Source organism: Mytilus californianus, unplaced genomic scaffold, assembly GCF_021869535.1.
Source record: "Mytilus californianus isolate M0D057914Y unplaced genomic scaffold, xbMytCali1.0.p SCAF_21, whole genome shotgun sequence".
Classification (NCBI taxonomy): Eukaryota; Metazoa; Mollusca; class Bivalvia; order Mytilida; family Mytilidae; genus Mytilus; species Mytilus californianus.
In genome coordinates this window covers 6,933,000-6,953,340 of record NW_026262670.1, presented here as the reverse complement: position 1 = coordinate 6,953,340, position 20,341 = coordinate 6,933,000, and the positions used below count along the sequence as shown (strand labels likewise).

The 20,341-nt window shown below is 31.2% G+C and overlaps 1 protein-coding gene across 4 annotated transcripts in view; it reads right to left on the bottom strand.

Moving 5' to 3' along the window:
* Positions 1-413: 413 nt before the first annotated feature.
* LOC127731865 (uncharacterized) overlaps positions 414-20,341 on the bottom strand; it is a 136,671-nt gene continuing 116,743 nt past the window's right edge. The window contains exons 9-12 of one of the 4 annotated variants that reach the window (XR_007995855.1): positions 19,327-19,411; positions 17,713-17,991; positions 1,693-15,545; positions 414-1,419 (exon numbers count right to left, since the gene is read on the bottom strand). Coding sequence is in view for 1 of the 4 variants with exons in the window: in XM_052240731.1 (XP_052096691.1) it covers positions 15,322-15,545; positions 17,713-17,991; positions 19,327-19,411 (588 nt within the window). In the remaining 3 variants the exon portion in view is untranslated. Of the gene's footprint in view, positions 1,420-1,692; positions 15,546-17,712; positions 17,992-19,326; positions 19,412-20,341 lie in introns of those variants that run through there. The other 3 variants (XR_007995856.1, XR_007995857.1, XM_052240731.1) reach the window with 3 other exon arrangements.

The window sequence follows — 20,341 nt, the reverse complement described above, 5'->3', positions numbered from 1 at the left end:
CCTGACAATTAGTTTTTACAAGCAGGGTCTATCTGTCCCTTTTGACAGCATTATGTTCAGATGCTGCATAGTTCTGTTAAGTACATCAAGCCCACATGTAGCAAGTAACATCTTAAGCTGTTGTTTAAATTTCCTGAGAACGAAGGGTCCTACATTTGTTTTAATGACAAAGACCACTATTGCTTAACATTTTCTTCCGGGTTCAATATTTTCGTAGATTTTGTTTTAACATGTTCTAAATTTATCACAATTTTGATAATTACATGTAAGAAAAGTAAAAACAAATCATGTTGGCCAATCAGGAATCTTTAATGCGGGACTATTGTGAAATATTCTGATTGTGGTTTAGTTGTATGAACAGAAGTATAACTACCAATGTATTATTGATTGCGTATCTACATTATATAAGAATGCTATTTTTATATACATTTATTTCTCAAGGAAGACTGCTAATAAAATTACACAAATGATAACAAAGGACAGATAAACCAATCACATAAGTCATTATACATATCATATATTAAGATAAACTAACATCACACAATCTATTTAAAAGTCACATAAGATAAACTAACATCACACAATCTATTTAAAAGTCACATAAGATAAACCAACATCACACAATCTATTTAAAAGATACATAAGATAAACCAACATCACACAATCTATTTAAAAGTCACATAAGATAAACTAACATCACACAATCTATTTAAAAGATACATAAGATAAACCAACATCACACAATCTATTTAAAAGTCACATAAGATAAACTAACATCACACAATCTATTTAAAAGATACATACATTGAAAACAGAAGCCTGAATGATTTTAAAATATAAATTTTATTTATTTAATTTTATTTTTTTCCAAAATCTTGATTTAAATCTGGGAAACGAATTTGATTGTAACACAAGTTTATTTTTAATCTTTTACTCACACTTGCTATTTGTTTAAAACATTTTAAATTTTTAATCTTTAACACACATGACACATACATTTAAATCTTTTACACAGATATGACACATTTGATCTTAATTAATCTGCTACTCACACATGACACACTTGCTTTTAACTTTTTTTTAAACACATGTCTCATTTGGTATTAATCTTTTAGACACTGGATTCTAATCGTTCAAGCTTTAATTCCTTATGCATACTTGAATTCCCTCTTTAGCTCATACGACCTGTTAATTCTATTTGCTTTGTTATGATTAATAGCTATGACTTATGCATACTTGAATTCCCTCTTTAGCTCATACGACCTGTTAGGTCTATTTACTCTGTAATGATTAATAGCTATGACTTATGCATACTTGAATTCCCTCTTTAGCTCATACGACCTGTTAAGTCTATTTGCTATGTAATGATTTATAGCTATGACTGATGCATACTTGAATTCCCTCTTTAGCTCATACGACCTGTTAATAGATATAAGAAGATGTGGTATGAGTGCCAATGAGACAACTCTCCATCCAAGTCAAAATTAAAAAAAGTAAACCATTATAGGTCACAGTGCGGTCTTCAACACGGAGCCTTGGCTAAGTCTATTTGCTCTGTAATGATTACTAGCTATGACTTATGCATACTTGAATTCCCTCTTTAGCTCATACGACCTGTTAGGTCTATTTAGTCTGTAATGATTAATAGCTATGACTTATGCATACTTGAATTCCCTCTTTAGCTCATACGACCTGTTAGGTCTATTTACTCTGTAATGATTAATAGCTATGACTTATGCATACTTGAATTCCCTCTTTAGCTCATACGACCTGTTAGGTCTATTTACTCTGTAATGATTAATAGCTATGACTTATGCATACTTGAATTCCCTCTTTAGCTCATACGACCTGTTAGGTCTATTTACTCTGTAATGATTAATAGCTATGACTTATGCATACTTGAATTCCCTCTTTAGCTCATACGACCTGTTAGGTCTATTTCCTCTGTAATGATTAATAGCTATGACTTATGCATACTTGAATTCCCTCTTTAGCTCATACGACCTGTTAGGTCTTTTTACTCTGTAATGATTAATAGCTATGACTTATGCATACTTGAATTCCCTCTTTAGCTCATACGACCTGTTAGGTCTATTTGCTCTGTAATGATTTACAGCTATGACTTATGCCAGCTTCACTGGTGTTAAACTGATAATCGTAACTGAAATTACGACGATCCCAATATGGCGACGGCAGAAATAGGTAAAATCTTTTCAGTCATTTTTTTCAAATGTAGCCCGTTGTTGTCAAGAGTTACTCAGCTGCAAGGTTTTTCTATACCATTACATCATATTTGAATCGTAACAGTGCACTATAATTGTCTAAGTGCTTAGAAAATTGCCATCGAAAAATTCGGGATGATAATCGTAACTCGCAAAAATGATAATCGTAATTTCGGTATTAATAAATAAGAAGATACTCGTAACTGGGTAGTGTTTGATTGGTATTGACACGAAAAACGTCTATCTAATAGCATATATGATGAAATATGGTGATGAATTAATCACGAAAACGTTCCCATATCTTATGACATTTCTTTTTGTGCATATATGATTAACAATTCTAATGTAAACAGATACATAAATTTGTAAATGGGGAAACATGAACTATGTTAAAGTACTGAAAACTCCAGGCACTAGGACCGTTACAAAATATGGGAGAAAATTTAAAAAAATGTCATCATGATCTCTTCATGTTTAGAGTTAAAAAGAAATATTGTTTGGTATTCTATTTAAACACGGACTTGAAAACAAATGTCACACCTTTTTGAATGTGTAAAAAGTTGTATAGCCCATAAATACTAAAAAAATGCTTAGCTACTTCATGACCGTCACTGACATTTCGATATCTCAGAAAATAACTATAAATTTTAACAACACCAATTTAGTTTGGCATTCTAATAATATGACATCCTTAAAAAGGATAATAATAATATAAGAGCAGATAAAAGTTGGAATGCTTTGTGTGTTATGGAGTTAAGCACATGGTGACGTGGAGTTCATTGGCAAACATGGATTTGTGTTCTTTAATAGTTTGGCCAAAAGCCCGAAGATCAAGAAATCAAATTGATGTGGCCTTGAATTACCTTACAAGCTATATTTATTCAAAAAGATGACTGCAACTTTAAGAAATCATAGCGCATATTCCGCCATATCAGAAACAAACTGATTCAAGAAATCATAAATACTTGGTTTATGAAAAATATGCTGCATACATATGCATGGAAGTTATTGTAGAGAAAAAATATTGAAGGTAACAAAGAATATTTTTGTACTTGCATAATTACCATATACTTAGTACTTTTCTGTCAAATGAAAACAAAAATTAGCCTTTCATAATTGCCATGCATTTTTCTGAAGCACAAAATATTTGTTTGACTATCTATTAACGTCTTTGTAATTAAACCAGTTTCGACCGTGATGATCTACATATTATGCCTTCTGAGGACCAATACACATATATACATAATATATATTTGTGTTTATTTTCAGTCCTTCAAATGCTTCGCAAGTCTATACGTGCCATTTAGTTAAGGCTAATAAAAACAATAAACACAAGTAACAATAAACACAAGGAACAATAAACACAAGGAACAATAAACACAAGGAACAATAAACACAAGTAACAATAAACACAAGGAACAATAATAAACACATGGAACAATAAACACATAGAACAATAAACACAAGAACAATAAACACAAGGAACAATAAACACAAGTAACAATAAACACAAGTAACAATAAACAATAGTAACAATAAACTGGTAACTATTCTAGATCCTTTACCATCCACCCTGTTTAAAGAAACGTCCTAAAATACATGGGTATTTAATCAAAATATTTGAATTTAATTTTTAAAATCATATAAATATCAGTGTAAAACAGAACAAAAGTGAATTCACTTGAAAAATATGAACGGCTATTTTAACCGGGATACATTTCATTCCAAAATTAAACTATATGTATTTCTATTGAAATATAAGGAAAAGGGCAAAATGAAAACTCATATATCCACCAATCAAAGTATCAACTGTTAAATCCAATAATGCAGTTAAGTAACTGATGGAAAATTTTGTTCATTTCTCGCAGAAATTTAGTATAAACGTTCAGTTAATAGCCCCCCCCCCTCCCCCATTTCCCTTTAACATAATTTGTGGACCCATCCCCGAATATAAACAACAGGGAACTCAAAACTGACAGCGATCTTATGATAAATGAGGTCTGTATAAGGCACGGTGGAAGGGGTGGTGTCACTTCTGTCGTGCTGCTGAAATTTAAAAAAAATGTCCCTTTTCATATATTGCCGAAGACCAAAAATCTGATCCATGTTATAACTTATATATTTATATAGGAAGTAACCCACAGCCACCCCCGTGGTATAGGGAATATTGAGATAGGGGAGGTTAACTTGCCCTTTTTATTGATTTAAAAGTCGATTGGATATATGCAATATTTGAGGCAAAACATATGGCATATTGAAATGTGGTATACGGAACTTTCATTTGAAAGGATTGCACTTTTGGAATATGGGATAATGCTCATTATTCTTTATTTTGCACGTTAATGTCATCGTTTAACTGGACATTGCCGTTTTTACACACAAATACCATTGACAAGCTGGAAGACACATTTATTATTTTTCAGTTACTATTATCCCATAAAGAAATTGCGATTATCAAACAAGAAAAATGCCATCGAATTACGATTATCATCCCGAATTTTTCGACAGCAATTTTCTAAGCACTTAGACAATTATAGTGCACCGTTACGATTCAAATATGATGTAATGGTATAGAAAAACCTTGCAGCTGAGTAACTCTTGACAACAATAGGCTACATTTGAGAAAAATGACTGAAAAGATTTTACCTATTTCTGCCGTCGCCATATTGGGATCGTCGTAATTCCAGTTACGATTATCAGTTTAACACCAGTGAACTTGAATTCCCTCTTTAGCACATACGACCCGTTAAGTCTATTTGCTTTATAATGATTAATAGCTATGATTTCTGGTACAGTGGGAAAGCCACACGTCAGTTCTACGCCTCCTTCCATATGACGTAACGGACAGGAATTCAAGGGCGACAATCGCGATTTTTACATAGACGGCGACAGTATCGCACCATCTCGGTAATTTGTTTACATCGTGTACGTTTGATTTTTCAAGAAATTTATTATTAAAGACAATTAAACTTGCATCATTTCATCATCAATTAGTTATATAGGTAAGTTTAACAGGTGACCATGCTATTTTTTCTTCTTAGGAGATTTTATTTTACAAGAAACAAACATCTGAAAATGGCAAGTGACGTTGTTGTTTTGGAAGATAAAAATATGGCGGGTGTTTTCCCCTTCTGAAAATAACTGACACATTTGCATCCTAATGGCTATTTAAATATAAAATGAACAAAAATAGTATCTTTGATGATGGGAGTCCCTAAATATTTGCATAACTACCCATCACTCCGTGTCAAATTGCAACTGAGGCTGCGAAAGGGAAGCACATAAATCGACGCCATTTTTCAACAGATCCACATGAATAGTAGGTTTCTGTGCTCACAAAATCCTAGTAATATCCTTTTAATGGTTAGTAGAAAGATATGAACAATATCCATAACACAATTTTATTGATCAGATCGGTTTATGTCAAATCATGGCTATATATTTGCCCCTTTTTCGATGCTGAAATTTCCACAGACCACATGTAAATAAACGCCCCTTTCCCAGCGTGAGACTTCAATTTTAAATAAAACCTTAATTTTGACCTATCAATGTTAGCATTTATATTTTAGATTATTTATAACGGTTGTGTAAAGTATTTGTGATCAATTGTGACAAAAAAAATAACAACAGAATAGAGAACTATGGCTAAAAGTATAAAGAAAAGAGAAAAAATGACTAAAAAATATAAGGAATAGAGAATAATGTTGTGCTTATCTATTGAGAAAAGAGAATGATGGGCAAAAAGTATAAAGAATAGAGAAAAATGACCTTAAAGATTTAATAATATAGAAATGGAGGACACCCCATCCAGAGCCTTGTTTATGTGAACAACAGTACCATTTTTTTTTGGTTAAATAATGCATATATGGTCATGAAAAATATTTTGAACAGATTTCAGGTACTAGTATATGAAATATTAATCATAAGAAAAGTATCAGTTCTGACCCTCCTTCCATGCTAAAAAACACAAATTATATGTGATTGATTGTTGATTTTTAACGCCACAGTATTGGCTAGGTGTTGTGGCCAGGTTTTATTGGTGGTGGATACCTGATTGCTCTTATACTTTATAGTACAGCCCGAAGAATGCCCTCAGATTTGAGGGAATCTCAAATTTCACAACTGATAAGCTTCACAGTTTAAAGTCCTTGTAATTTATATATCACTCTTCCCAATAAACTGACCACAGATGTTACACATAGGTTATCTGATAAGAAAGTCATCATTTTGACATTTTCTGTGTTTACTTGAAATATAAATATTCTTCATAAGATTTTGACAATCTAGTCAGTGTTTTTTTTTTATTAATCATGTTCAGATACAGTTAAAAGAATGTAATATGAAGTTATGATTTTTTTTTATTAATTTTCCATTTTTTTAAAATTTAGAATAAATCCATAATCTGTTGTCATTTTGAAGATTAATTTTCATTAGAAATGAATATTCTTAGTAATTTTCACATTTATTTTGATAAATGTCATTTAATGATAAAAGGAAATTTCCTAAATATTTAAAAGAAATTCTTAATAGAATATTCATTAGGCAAAGACAATTTGGAAAAAGAACCCTCCTTTTTATACGCCTGTTTATGAGAGGTATTATGGTATACAGTTGTCCGTCCGTCCGTCTGTCTGTCCGTCATAGAAAACCACAGACCTTTGGTTACAGCAATCCTAATCAATTTTGATTGGAGTTCAGATAACCTGCACAAGGAGAGTTTGAACTCACAACCTGAATGCAGACTTACTTGTGCATTTACTTTATATTTTTGCTCTCATACTGATATTTTGTTTGTAATTATGACGTTTACTTACATTTAATATCATTTATGAGGAATTAAAGATATGAATCAGAATGATTGAATGAAAAGTTACCTTTGAAATAACAGATATGATAATTTAATGTTGCATATGAAGTTAAACTTTATTTAAATATATATTAATATCTAATAAAAAGATTGATATGTTATTATAGTGATGAATTTAACTTTAACATGTTAAGATACTGAAGTAAATGAATAAATAAATAGAAAAATTTCTTTGAACATATGTTGCTGTATATGATTATGACCTTTTCTTATCAGACATATTATATAAAGTCATTAAAATAAATTATTTATTTACACCAAAAGTCTAAATTTTTTTGTTTATTGAAGCTTATATACATACTTTTGATTATTTAAGATTAAAATAAGAATAATTTCAATTTCAAAAAAATAATAACAAATATCTAAAAACAAAATTAAGTATATATATTATGGAATTTTCTCATGTTTGAAGGCTTTAGTGTAGCATAAAATTGCTTATATCCACTCCATTTGAGTTTTTGGGGATAGTTGTCTCATTGGCAGTTATTTCACATCTGATTAGTTTTACATTAGTGAAATTAGAAACATTCGATTTAAATTAAAACTTGGACCACATAAGAATCAGTAGACAATTAAAATATAAATTATAATTTCATGACAACTCTAAGAGAAGTTGGAAATTATTTTCATTTAATATCATATGCATAAATTTATATATTTACAGATATCAATAGAAATAAGGAATAAAGAAGAGCAGGAAACACTTCCATTTTGAGGATTTATGTAACAGAGAACTATTCGACTTGTTTTTACTTTAACTTGGACTTTTTAACAATAATGCTTCTTAAATTTTAAACTTTATTGTTATGCGTTTGTTTTTTTTTACTTTCAAAGTATTAAGTTGTATTAAATTTTGTTTATTTGACTGAAGTTTATTTTTCTTATAATAATTTAAGATATTATTTACATATGTTTCATTTTAACATTTTTTTTATGCATTTGTATTTATTTATCTTTTAATAAACTTTTTTTTTCTTAACATTTTTATATTTTTAAATATACAAAGTGAAACACCATAATCATTTTATATTGATAACATGGGGTAGATGTACATGAGACAATGCTGCTGCTGCAATACAATAAAACATTCATAGATGCAAAGCAAGCATATTAGCCATATACATGTACATGTATGTACTGTAGTATTTGAGACATAAAAAAATATCAAAGATGTAAAAGGTCTACTTTAATGATTTATTAGGTGTGAAGGACTTAAACGGAGTGGTTTTAGAATCGTTCACTTCTCCCAGAGGTATCCTTGATGTCTCTCTAATGGCCTCTCATGACATGACTTTTCACTGTTATATGTTTCCAGGGAGATTTTGAAGTGTGGTGACCCCTGCACCTAAATAAATCATTTTCAGCAGATGCATATCTCTGTTTTCAGACTATTTGATGAAAAGTTTAAACTAATATACAAATTAGAAAAATGAAAACTGAGCAACTTGAACCCACAAAATACAGATGATCTCAGGTGCTCTGGAAGAGTAAGCAGATCCTGCTCCATGTGTAGTATTTAGAATGAGATGCCTAGGTGCCCTTTTCCTATATGTAATCACATGATTTTGCAAATTATTGTGTGCTTTTATTATTGCAAATATGTAGAATGGAATAAAATGTGTGAAAAAGTATTGCTTTAGCAGAAAAATCAACACACAGATATAGGAATGGTATGAATCTGATTTAAGTATAGATCCTGTGTCCAAGCTTTGTTTTCTTGTAATAAGCTTGGACACAGGATTTGCATTTTAATCAGATTAAAAGGTATCAGAATGCAATTTATTATTTAGATACTCACCCACTCACATTATTGCAGTAATTAAAACTTTGCTATCCTTTCTGAATTTACAGTACCTAGAATATCCATCATGATAGACCTCGAAAAAGATTAGTGTGAAATAAAAGTTGTTGATCAAACATTAATATCAACGCAACAAAACAGGATAACCAAAATCAGAGTGAGACATTCATATCCCATCTTCAAAGTAGACCTCAGAAGCAATATAGGGTTTTTTTATGCTCTTAACGGTCATATAGCTCTCACTTGTATTAAGACTTGTATATGTACTAGGCATTGAGCATACCTGTTGAAGGTTAATCCAGGATAGCCCTTGGATGCATTCAAATTAAAAAAAAAATTTTTTTCATTTTCACTGTGAAGGAATAGTGTAATTAATGAATGCTATATTTGAAAAATACCATTGTTAATGTTAATTTCTTCAGCAGCAGCATATCTGGGTTAAACTATTTTTTTCAACTTTAGTTTTTCCTTGGGAAAAGTTGTTTTTAAAAGAAACCCATATTGACATGATTGAAAATTGATAGAGGATGATAATTATAGGTAACAGTTTTAGCCTTCAACAATTTGCAAACCACTTTGTTAAGTATATGGGACCTTATAAAATAGCATGTGATAAAAATTCTAAATCCAGAACTAATGATAAAATAAATACAGCTACTATATATATATGGAAGAAAAACTTTTTTAAAACAATTCTTTAAGAACATGCACACACTTGAAAACACAATGACAAATACTTGTTACCAGGGCCCAGACACACTTAAACATGAATGGTTAGTGTACAACAGGTTCCTTGATAAGGACAGGCAAAATACAAATGTTTGTGTGTTAACTTAATTCCCACTTGCATAGTAGTTTTATTTATACAATAAGAACAAAGACTAAAAATCAAGTGAAAATTATTGACTCATCAGATTTTCATGTCACAGTGGCAGGCAGGCAATATTTGTTGATTTATACTTTTAATATTTTTAAAATTGACAAGTTGACACATTTTGACAGGTAAATATTTACAGAAACAAAGAATGACTGTAATCATTAGACTAAAAAAAAGGCTTAAAACAGACATTAGCTGAGTGCTTACACTTTGCATTCGTGCAAGCTTTTCATTCAGACAATATTTTTTGCCCAACTGAAATTTCTTGAAAGTGGGAAAAAGGGGAGGGGGGGGGGGGGGCTTCCAGACAACTGAAGTCATTTATATGGACAAATTCATTCATAGAATAAACCAGCTTCAATGTACTACATAAATCTTTTAAACACTGTCGCATAATTAAATAAATGCAGAAAATTATTAAAACAAGGAGTCTGAGCAACATGAAAAAAATCAACAAATGACGGAGTAAAGCCTTCAACATATCAACATTTTTATGTAAAACATATTAAAAATCCCGGAAACATCATCACACATCATTGTCTGAATCAATTTCGTGGTTAAAAACTGGTAAAAATTAACATCATTTGCCCCATTTTGCAATGAAATAACGCCAAAAACGTTAGAAAAATGTTGATTTTTGACCTCCGGTTGAGGTATTTATTATGTAAACAAGACTCGAAGTGACTGGGAATTCTTTACATAGTCATGTGCCCATATGTTTCTGGGTCACATTTATTTATATCTCATCCAATGAAAAGCTTTAGGATGCAATTGTGTCAGTTATTTTCAGACGGGGGTATTACCCGCGGTTTTTTGGAAATCAACGGAGGTAGTCTTCTGATTTATCATATTTCAATAACGAAGCACTTATTTTAATATATTTTTGACAGTCGTGTGACAAAATCTATTCTGATGAAGATTAAACCGCAAATACTGTTGGATGATAAGTCGTTTTGATAAATTTATTGTCTAAATCATATGCTACGTTTTTGTTTACACGTTGATTACAGCGCCACCTCGAAATTTTTAGATTATGTCCCCTTTCCCGCGTGACCACCGGAAGGAACTCTTCAATGTCACTGACTTTCCCACTGGTAGATTAGATTCATTTCTTTACAAAATAAAGGTGATAAACCATAAAATAATATAAATTGAAAAAGTACACACTACTGTTATAAAATCTGTCAGTTATATATACAATGATAGTGATACAATCTGTCAGTTATATATACAATCATAGTGATAAAATCTGTCAGTTATATATACAATGATAGTGATAAAATATGTCAGTTATCTGTACAATGAAAGTGATAAAATCTGTCAGTTATATATACAATGATAGTGATAAAATCTGTCAGTTATATATACAAACAGTGATAAAATCTGTCAGTTATCTGTACAATGATAGTGATAAAATCTGTCACTTATCTGTACAATGATAGTGATAAAATCTGTCAGTTATATATACAATGATAGTGATAAAATCTGTCAGTTATATATACAAACAGTGATAAAATCTGTCAGTTATCTGTACAATGATAGTGATAAAATCTGTCAGTTATATAAACAATGATAGTGATAAAATCTGTCAGTTATCTGTACAATGATAGTGCTAAAATCTGTCAGTTATATATACAATCATAGTGTTTTAACATCTCAGATATCTGTACAATGACAGTGCTATATTCAATCAATTTTCTGTATAATGATAGTGCTAAAATCTGTCAATAGACCACTTTCGAGTTCATGCATTTCTGTCAAAAATCTTTGGTTTTAGTGAACATCATTCGTGCATTTAAGTGTATCGTCACTCCCTTCCCACGTTCAGCGGTGGAACAAATATGATGCTATATACATTTCACGAATTATTCAGCAATTTAAATTCTTATAATTGATTTTCAGCACTGCAATTGTGATTAAAAACCTATGGAACAAACATTATTTCTAGTTTATCCTGCATAACAACGTTCATGAAGATGCTTAATGAACTTGATAGTGCAGGGATACTGGCGGTCCCCTCTATCGGGTAAATGACGTCATAAAGGCACACATAATTGACGAACTTTTGAAGTTAAGGACATGACTCGAAAGTGGTCTATTATCTGTAAAATGATAAAAACTCTACAAAAACTACGACAAAAGGGATGATTTTTCTTTCCTTATAATTAGTTTTCTTTTTTGGACGCTGATGTTCCTTTGGCAACGTTGTACGATGTTTATATAACCCAACCCGTTCGTCATGCCCATGTCTGTAGTGATGTTTTTGGTTTCGACAAATTACTAGTAAATTATAATGTCACAGATTTCGTTACCAAAAATTGTTTAAAACCGTTACTAAATTCTTCCATAGATACAAAGATTAAGTTTGCAAGTTTGGCTGTACCTGTAGAAAACTTATTTCAAAGAGAATAGCACATCCTAAATTTTACGGTGATGTTGATAACCGAGCCAGGAAATTTAGATACGATCCAGGTAGACTTATCAATCCTTTAAATAACTTATTCTGAAAGGTTACTAATTCAACACTGTAATCAAATCTTTGAATATTGTTTTTATTTGTATAAATATTGATTTTGTTATCAGTAAATTAAAACCATTCTTAATGTTATTGTCATACTCATGTTTAATTTACGGTACTACAATCTATCGATACCTATATTTTGGCATTCAGTACATGATCATGTTTTTTTCTGACTTTTAATAACATCTTTACACTAAATCCATTGGATGTTGGGGTTGTACCGATTGATATTTTAATCTTAGATACTTGATTTTTTGTATTAGTTGCTATTTGCTTTGAACTAGCTGTCAGTAACTGGGAGTACTATCAAATCTATACTTAGTGTCTTATTTGTTGTTAGGGATGAGGGATGGATAAATACTCTACCACGTCCGGTCTTTGTTTTTGTTTTATTTCTTTTTGCTTTGTATCGATCTGATGAGTTAAGCCCTTTTAAACTGATTTAATAGTTTGTTCGCAAGTTGTGATGTTACAACACTGTCCCAGGTTAGGGGAGGGTTTAGCGCTCACAAACATGATTAACCGAGCCACTTTCTTTATGTGCCTGTCCCAAGTCAAGTTCAGTGGTTGTTGTTGGTTCATTGTCTGTCATATTTGTTTTTTTCGTAAATGTTTCTGTTATGAATTAGGCTGTTAGTTTTCTCAATTGAAGTGTTTCGTATTTTTCATGTCAGGGCCTTTTATAACCGATTATCTATGGTTTGGGGTTTTCTCATTGTTGAAGGCCGTGCAGTTGCCTAAAACTGCTTACATCCATTTCATTTGATATTTGGTGGATAGTGGTTTCATTGGCGATTTATCACATGTTTTATTTTTTATAGTGATAGTGCTAGTTTTTTAAAATAATTTGTAAATCTGTAAATTCTTTGTACAATGATATATCTAAAATTTGTCAATTATATGAACAATGACAGTGCTAAAGTCTGTCAATGATATGTACAATGACATTGTTAAAATATGTCAATTATCTGTACAATGATAGTGCTAAAATATGTCAATTATCTGTACAATGATAGTGCTAAAATAAGTCAATTATATGTACAATGCTAGTGCTAAAATATGTCAATTATATGTACAATGATAGTGCTAAAATATGTCAATTATCTGTACAATGATAGTGCTAAAATATGTCATTTATATGTGCAATGATAGTGATAAAATATGTCCATTATATGTACAATGATAGTGATAAATCTGTAAGTCATGTGTATAATGATAGTGCTAAATTCAGCCAATTATGTGTACCATGAAACTGCTAAAATAGGTCAATGCTCTATATACTGATCATACTAAATGTTCAATTCTTTGTACAATGAAAGTGATAAAATATATCAATTTTATGTACAATGACAGTGCTAAAATATCTCAATGATATGCAAAATGAGTGTGCTATGATCTGAACGTCTCATTCATTTGTTAATGAAAAAATTATGTACAAACCAACACATTTATCAACAATAATGATTAATTCTTTATTGATGAAAATACTGTATATAAAAAAGATTTCAAATCAAGAATGTGTCCATAGTACACGGATCCCCCACTTGCACTATTATTTTCCATGTTCAGTGGACTGTGAAATTGGGATCAACACTCTAATTTGGCATCAAAATTAGAAAGATCATATCATAGGGAACATGTGTACTAAGTTTCAAGTTGATTGGACTTCCATTTCATCAAAAACTACCTTGATTAAAAGCTTTAACCTGAAAAATTTTAACCTGAAGCGGGACAGATGGACGAACGAACGGACGGACGAACAAAAGAACATATAATGCAGAACAAAACAAAGGTATAATAAATGAACTATCACTCACAAAAGTTTGTATTTTGATAATAACACCACTAATGGCGAAAGGAAAGAAAATAAAACTGGACCGTATGTTTAATTGAAAACCTCCATCTTTTTATCGAGAACAATTGTTTGGTTTACCATCTAAAACATTGGAATAAACAGTGTAACATATACACATGTGGAAGTTTCTTTCAACATCACATCTACTACAGTGCATTTAAACGGGATGGGGAATAGATGAGAAATTGATTTATATATTTTGTTAGACAGGTGAAAAAGAGGGTATTCTTCCCAAAATATAGTTCAACAGCGTTTATTTTCTAAAATGCAGAAACTGTTTTTTTTAGTATTAAAATTGCAAAAAATACCATCAAGTTAATTCCATAAAATTTGACATTACAGAGAAAAATGTAGATAGACAATTGATTCCAGTCATTCTAATTTGCAAAATAGTAGAACAGAAATCCCTCATTGAATGAACACTTAATCATTTTCAATAATGTAGCCACAACTTTACAACAATTCTACAAAAGTTTTCGAGTTCAAGTTATCGGCGAGTTCGAATCCCGCACAGGGCAGGTGTGCTCAACTCTAATCTTAATTGACTAGGATTGACAGTTTTCCTACCGAAGGTCGGTGGTTCTCTCCGAGCACTTCGGCTTCCTCCACCAATAAAAACTGACCGCCACAAGATAGCACAATAGTGTTGAAAGTGGCGTTAAACACCACTCAATCAATCAATCAATCAAGTTATCAGTAGGATCTTCACAGCACCCCACATTAATGGCCAATTGCATGTCTTGCATAATAAACCATATTGGTGCCACATTTGTCAACACATACATGTATTAATTACTAGTTTGTAGTATCTTTCTCTGATTAAATCTGATTATATAAACAACTCTTAACATTTTAAACTGCTTACAATATCAAACTTTATAGATATATCTCTTCCCTGTCACAATGCTAATTTTATAGGGTATCTAAATGACAAGCTGATCAACATAGATTATAATCGAACAGACTGGTTTTGATTTTAGTTGACATAGAATAAAGTTGAGACGTTATTTTCAATGTCTGATAAATAAACAAAAAGGTTTTATTTATTCATCAAAATGAGGGCATGAAATCAGTTACATAAAGCCTCAAACTTCGGAAAATATATACTTAATTCATGATAATGGTCATAAATGGCTTGATAACCATTTTCCTTCCAAATAAGTTTTATTGACCTGACATTACAAGAAAAATTTCTTTGTAGATGTAGTCTCTAACATTCCCATCTGACATTTTCCTTCCAAGCTTCCAGATGGTGGTACATATTCTTGATTCGTAGCTAATTCTCCTCTCACATTTCTTAATATCTCCTCGATATGTTCCTCCTTGTATTTATTCTTGGCAACAGACAAGAAAGCTCTTATGAAATATGCCCCTTCATATATATTCCGAATGGATATATAGCCTGTAATTTAAAAGAAGAACTGTAACTTTTATAATTAACTATACAGTTGTTCCAATATTTTTTAAAATGATGGAATTGTAATTTTTTATAGTGAAAATATATCATTTATATTGACCCAATAGACTACACCAATCAAATACTATGGAAGTAAACATATATTACTCTATATAAATGGAGTATTTCCTACCGGAATAAAAATAAATATTGCATGGAAAATCTGCTCATTGAGTCAGCAACATCTACCAAAACAATTTCAAAATTGTTACTCAGAAAATCACATTAACTCTCAAGATATTTTGTATTTATGTATTTAATTACACTTTTTAATGCCCTCCTAAAATTCAAAATATATTCCATAATTCAAATATTTCCAATGTTGGTATTATATCTCAGATCTGATATAATTCCATTTAAGCGTTTGGCAATAATCCAAGGAATGTTTTGACATTACCCTAAAGCATGAACTAATCAACAAATATCTTGAAGAATAACAAAGACAAAGATCAGCATTGAAACACTGCACTTTTGAAAAATGATTGTTTTTTTACTAAGTCTTTCCTTCAATATTGCAAAATATGATAAAAAAGTCCATATATCAATGAAAACATCGTTTATGTTCATACCCTCCAGTAGTTAACAAGTGTATATAACCAGCTAACTGGTAGAATGTACATGAAATACAAATTAACATTTACCTAGAATGCCCTAAACAACGATCATTTGCAGTCTGTTTGTAACTTTTTATGAAATGATAAGACACATTGTTAACTCCGCTAGAGTATCTTACATAATGTTAAAATTAAACACCATAAGTCTTATAGTCTAGAAGTTATCAGTGAGCAGATCACTGAATCAACAGAGTGTAGCCTAGAAGCTAATATTGACAGATCACTGTATCAACAGATGTTAGCCTTGAAGCTAAAAATGAGCAGATCATTCTATCAACAGATGGTAGCCTTGAAGTTAAAAGTAGGCAGATCACTCTATCAACAGATGGTAACATTGAAGTTAAAAGCGAGCAGACCATTCTATCAACAGATGGTAGCATTGAAGTTAAAAGTGAGCAGACCACTTTATCAACATATGATAACATTGAAGTTAAAAGCGAGCAGACCACTTTATCAACAGATGGTAGCCTGGAAGTAAAAACTGGGCAGATAACTCTATCAACAGATGGTAGCCTAGAAGTTAAAAGTGAGCAGATCACTCTATCAACAGATGGTAGCCTTAAAGTTAAAAATGAGGATATCACTCTATCAACAGATGGTAGCCTTGAAGTTATCAGTGGGCGGATCACTCTATCAACAGATGGTAGCCTTGAAGTTGTCAGTGGGCGGATCACTCTATCAACAGATGGTAACCTTGAAGTTAAAAGTGGGCAGACCACTTTATCAACAGATGGTAGCCTTGAAGTAAAAAGAGGGCATCACTGTTTCAATAGATGGTAGCCTAGAAGTTAAAAGTGATAATATCACTCTATCAACAGATGGTAGCCTTGAAGTTAAAAGTGAGCAGACCACTTTATCAACAGATGGTAGCCTTGAAGTTAAATCTATCAGATTACTGTATTAACAGATGGTAGCTTCAAAGTTAAAAGTGAACAGATCACTATATCAAACACATGGACAAGAGGTAATATTTGAGTCAGGAGGGTAAAGATCAGTTATGTATACTATCAAGGCAAGTGAATGAGAAAATAAAATAAGAATATCAACGACAAAATGTAAAAAGACAGGTTACATACATTTGAACACATACATTGGCTGGCACTCAATAGTTAGCGTCACCAGTCAGTAATGTTAAAAAAACTACCATTTCCTTTTTCGTTCTATTAGTAATAACTACAATGAATCTCATTTTGAATATAATCCCCTCGGTCAAGAACCGGTCAAATATCAACTTATAAAAACCTATTCTTATTTGCCTGGCCTGTTCAACAGATTTGAACTTTGACATGTTGAAAGGCATCAACCCATTTCAGCTATAGCAAGGTTTGAGTCATATCAGTTTTGTCATCATGTTTTCCCGTTTTATTATAGCACCTTGTATTTCTTATCTGGTCTCTTAATGTTGAAAAAAAGTTTTATTTTCCAACCCATCAACATAGACAGCATAACATTATTAACGTAGAAAAGATAAGTCAACATAAACATTAAATACAGTTTACCTGGTGTTGTTGCATATGCTACTATAATGTCAGCATCTGTTGGAACATTTTCTGAAGAATAACTATGAGCATCAGTAGAGAACACTTCTGATGAGCCAGATGGCTTATCTAGAATTCCTTGTTTGATAACAGAGGTCTCAACAGAACTTCTTCCAGGAAATTCATCATACCTTCCAACATGTCCAGTATGGATTTCAGTTTCAAAACAATCAGACACAACAACTTTTTCCTGCTTTTCTATTCCACGACAGGCTTGAATGAGAAATACTTTTGGTTTACCTGAAATTAAATTTAAAACTTAATAATACTTTACCACCTATGTCCAGAAGGAAATCTGAAGAACAACAAACAAAAGCAAAAATTCAACAGACAGAAAGAAATTAGAAAAGAAGTATACACATATAAACAAGCACCTAAGAACAAAGCTTTTCCAATACAAAGTCATAACCATAAATCAAATTAAAAGATAACTTGAGACATTAATTGTCAAATTGAGTTTTATGGAAGGTCGTTCACATTATCCCAACCAGTTTCACTAATCATAGATGGATCATTCATGATACAATACTTCAATGAAACTTGTCACTAGTCATAATATTCCAACCAGTTTTACTCCTCATACATGTAACCATTCGTGATACAATACTTTGATAAAGTTGTTACTAGTCATGTAACATGTGTAATGTGATGAACATACTTAGTATCTAAGGAAGTAACGTTGACAAAAAAAATTAAATTAAATGTGTACCTAAAAAGGTCGTTTGAAAGAACGTAGGTTAAACCATAATTATCTGTTTAATTTCAAGTGATTGTTTGAAAAAAAAAAGGCCTCTGTCAATGCTTTTCATTGTTCCTAAAGTACATTGACATTATATGAAAATAATTGAATACGTTTTGATACAATACACGCTTGCACTTCTATCTAAATGTTCACTTTGGTCGTATTTGTCTAATGTTTGGATCAAAATTTTTTGGCAGACTTAACTGCCATTTGATGTCTGAGTGTTTTTCTAGTTTTAATAATCAATGTAATTTTTACCACATCCGATACTTGCTCATGAATACCATTTTCAGAAGCACAGGTAAATAAGATTTTATTGTAAATTTTGACCTTGTTTAATATTAATTGAAAAGCCACACAACTTCAAAAAGGAAGGTAGTAAAATTCACAAAATTTTTATGATAGCCTTAATGGCAAAATCTGTTGTCAAAGTCAACTAGGCAAGTACATGTTCATAATACAAATATCCTATCTGGAACACCGTCTAATGCATTTATAAATACAGAACAGTAATTAAGATGAATAAACATGATGGAGGCAAATCATTGGTTAGGACACAGAAATTTCCGCCAATGATATGAAGGGTGTATATCAACCAATTGAGACATCACAACACCAGATTAATTGAGTAAACATAGGATGGAAAACATTCAGTATCTCATGGACTGCAGACGGTTGACGACTTTTTCAAAAGTAAGCATCATATGACATGCTTGCATCAACTCTGATATGATTTCGAAAATCAATTCCAGGATCAGGTGACACATTGATGTACAAGGAATGATGGCAAATGACCATTTTCAATTACCATGTAAATTGAGGTTAAAACTTACCATTAAATTTTCCTCCAGGTTTGTTTTTGAATGGCTTTTTTATTTCTTCCACAGTGATCAGTTCATCTGTTGTTAGAATTCCTATCTGAAATATTTTTTTTAAATTGGAATATATATCTATAAATATATAAAGTAAAAATTTCAATAAAACCACAAATAGTGAAAATGTAAATATCTCATTGTATGAACTATTGTTTACAATATCCCAACTAGTTCTGCTCCTAACAGAAAATATTCATTGTCAATCGTAATAAAATAACACTCTCTTATGGTTGTGGCCGGTTATCTATTTCTTGCATGTAGAGATATTCCTCGTATCACACTGCACGACGGAGTGTGATACGAATACTGTGTTTATTTGATTGGCTAATCCAGCATTATGAGACAATATTACGACATTTCCATTTGCTATTCATTAGGTTATCAGCTAGTCAAGAACTTATATTGTACACAACTGATACACATAGACATATAAGGTGTAATACCACCATTGATTTTCCCCTATTAGTCTGTGTTAAATTTGCACTTTTCTAAAAATTGTGCAGAATTTATCTTTGTTTCAAATAAAGAAATACTTGGCATGAGTAAAGTCTTATCCTGTCCAGTACTATAGAAAAAAATCACATAAAAAAATCACATAACATTTCATTGCATATAAGAAAATAACCATCACTGGAAGTTAACCAATCAAACTTTCCCCTTTATTTAACCTGTGTACAAGCTTTAGTAACCATGTAACCTCATGTTTCAAAAATATTCTATAGAAACCCTAAATAAAAAAATAAAGGTGCTTTGAAATACCCAAGATATATGTTTATGACCCAGAAATGTTTTACTGCAATGAAATGTAGGATTAATTACCTACAACTGTCAAATTCAAGGGAATATTTTTTTTCGACCTATTTTCGTATGCAACCGGATGTGACGTACTATGATTTGGTGGTATTACATCTATTAAACTTCTTGTTATTCACCATAGTATTAAACAAAACATATAAATAAAAGTGCCAGTGAG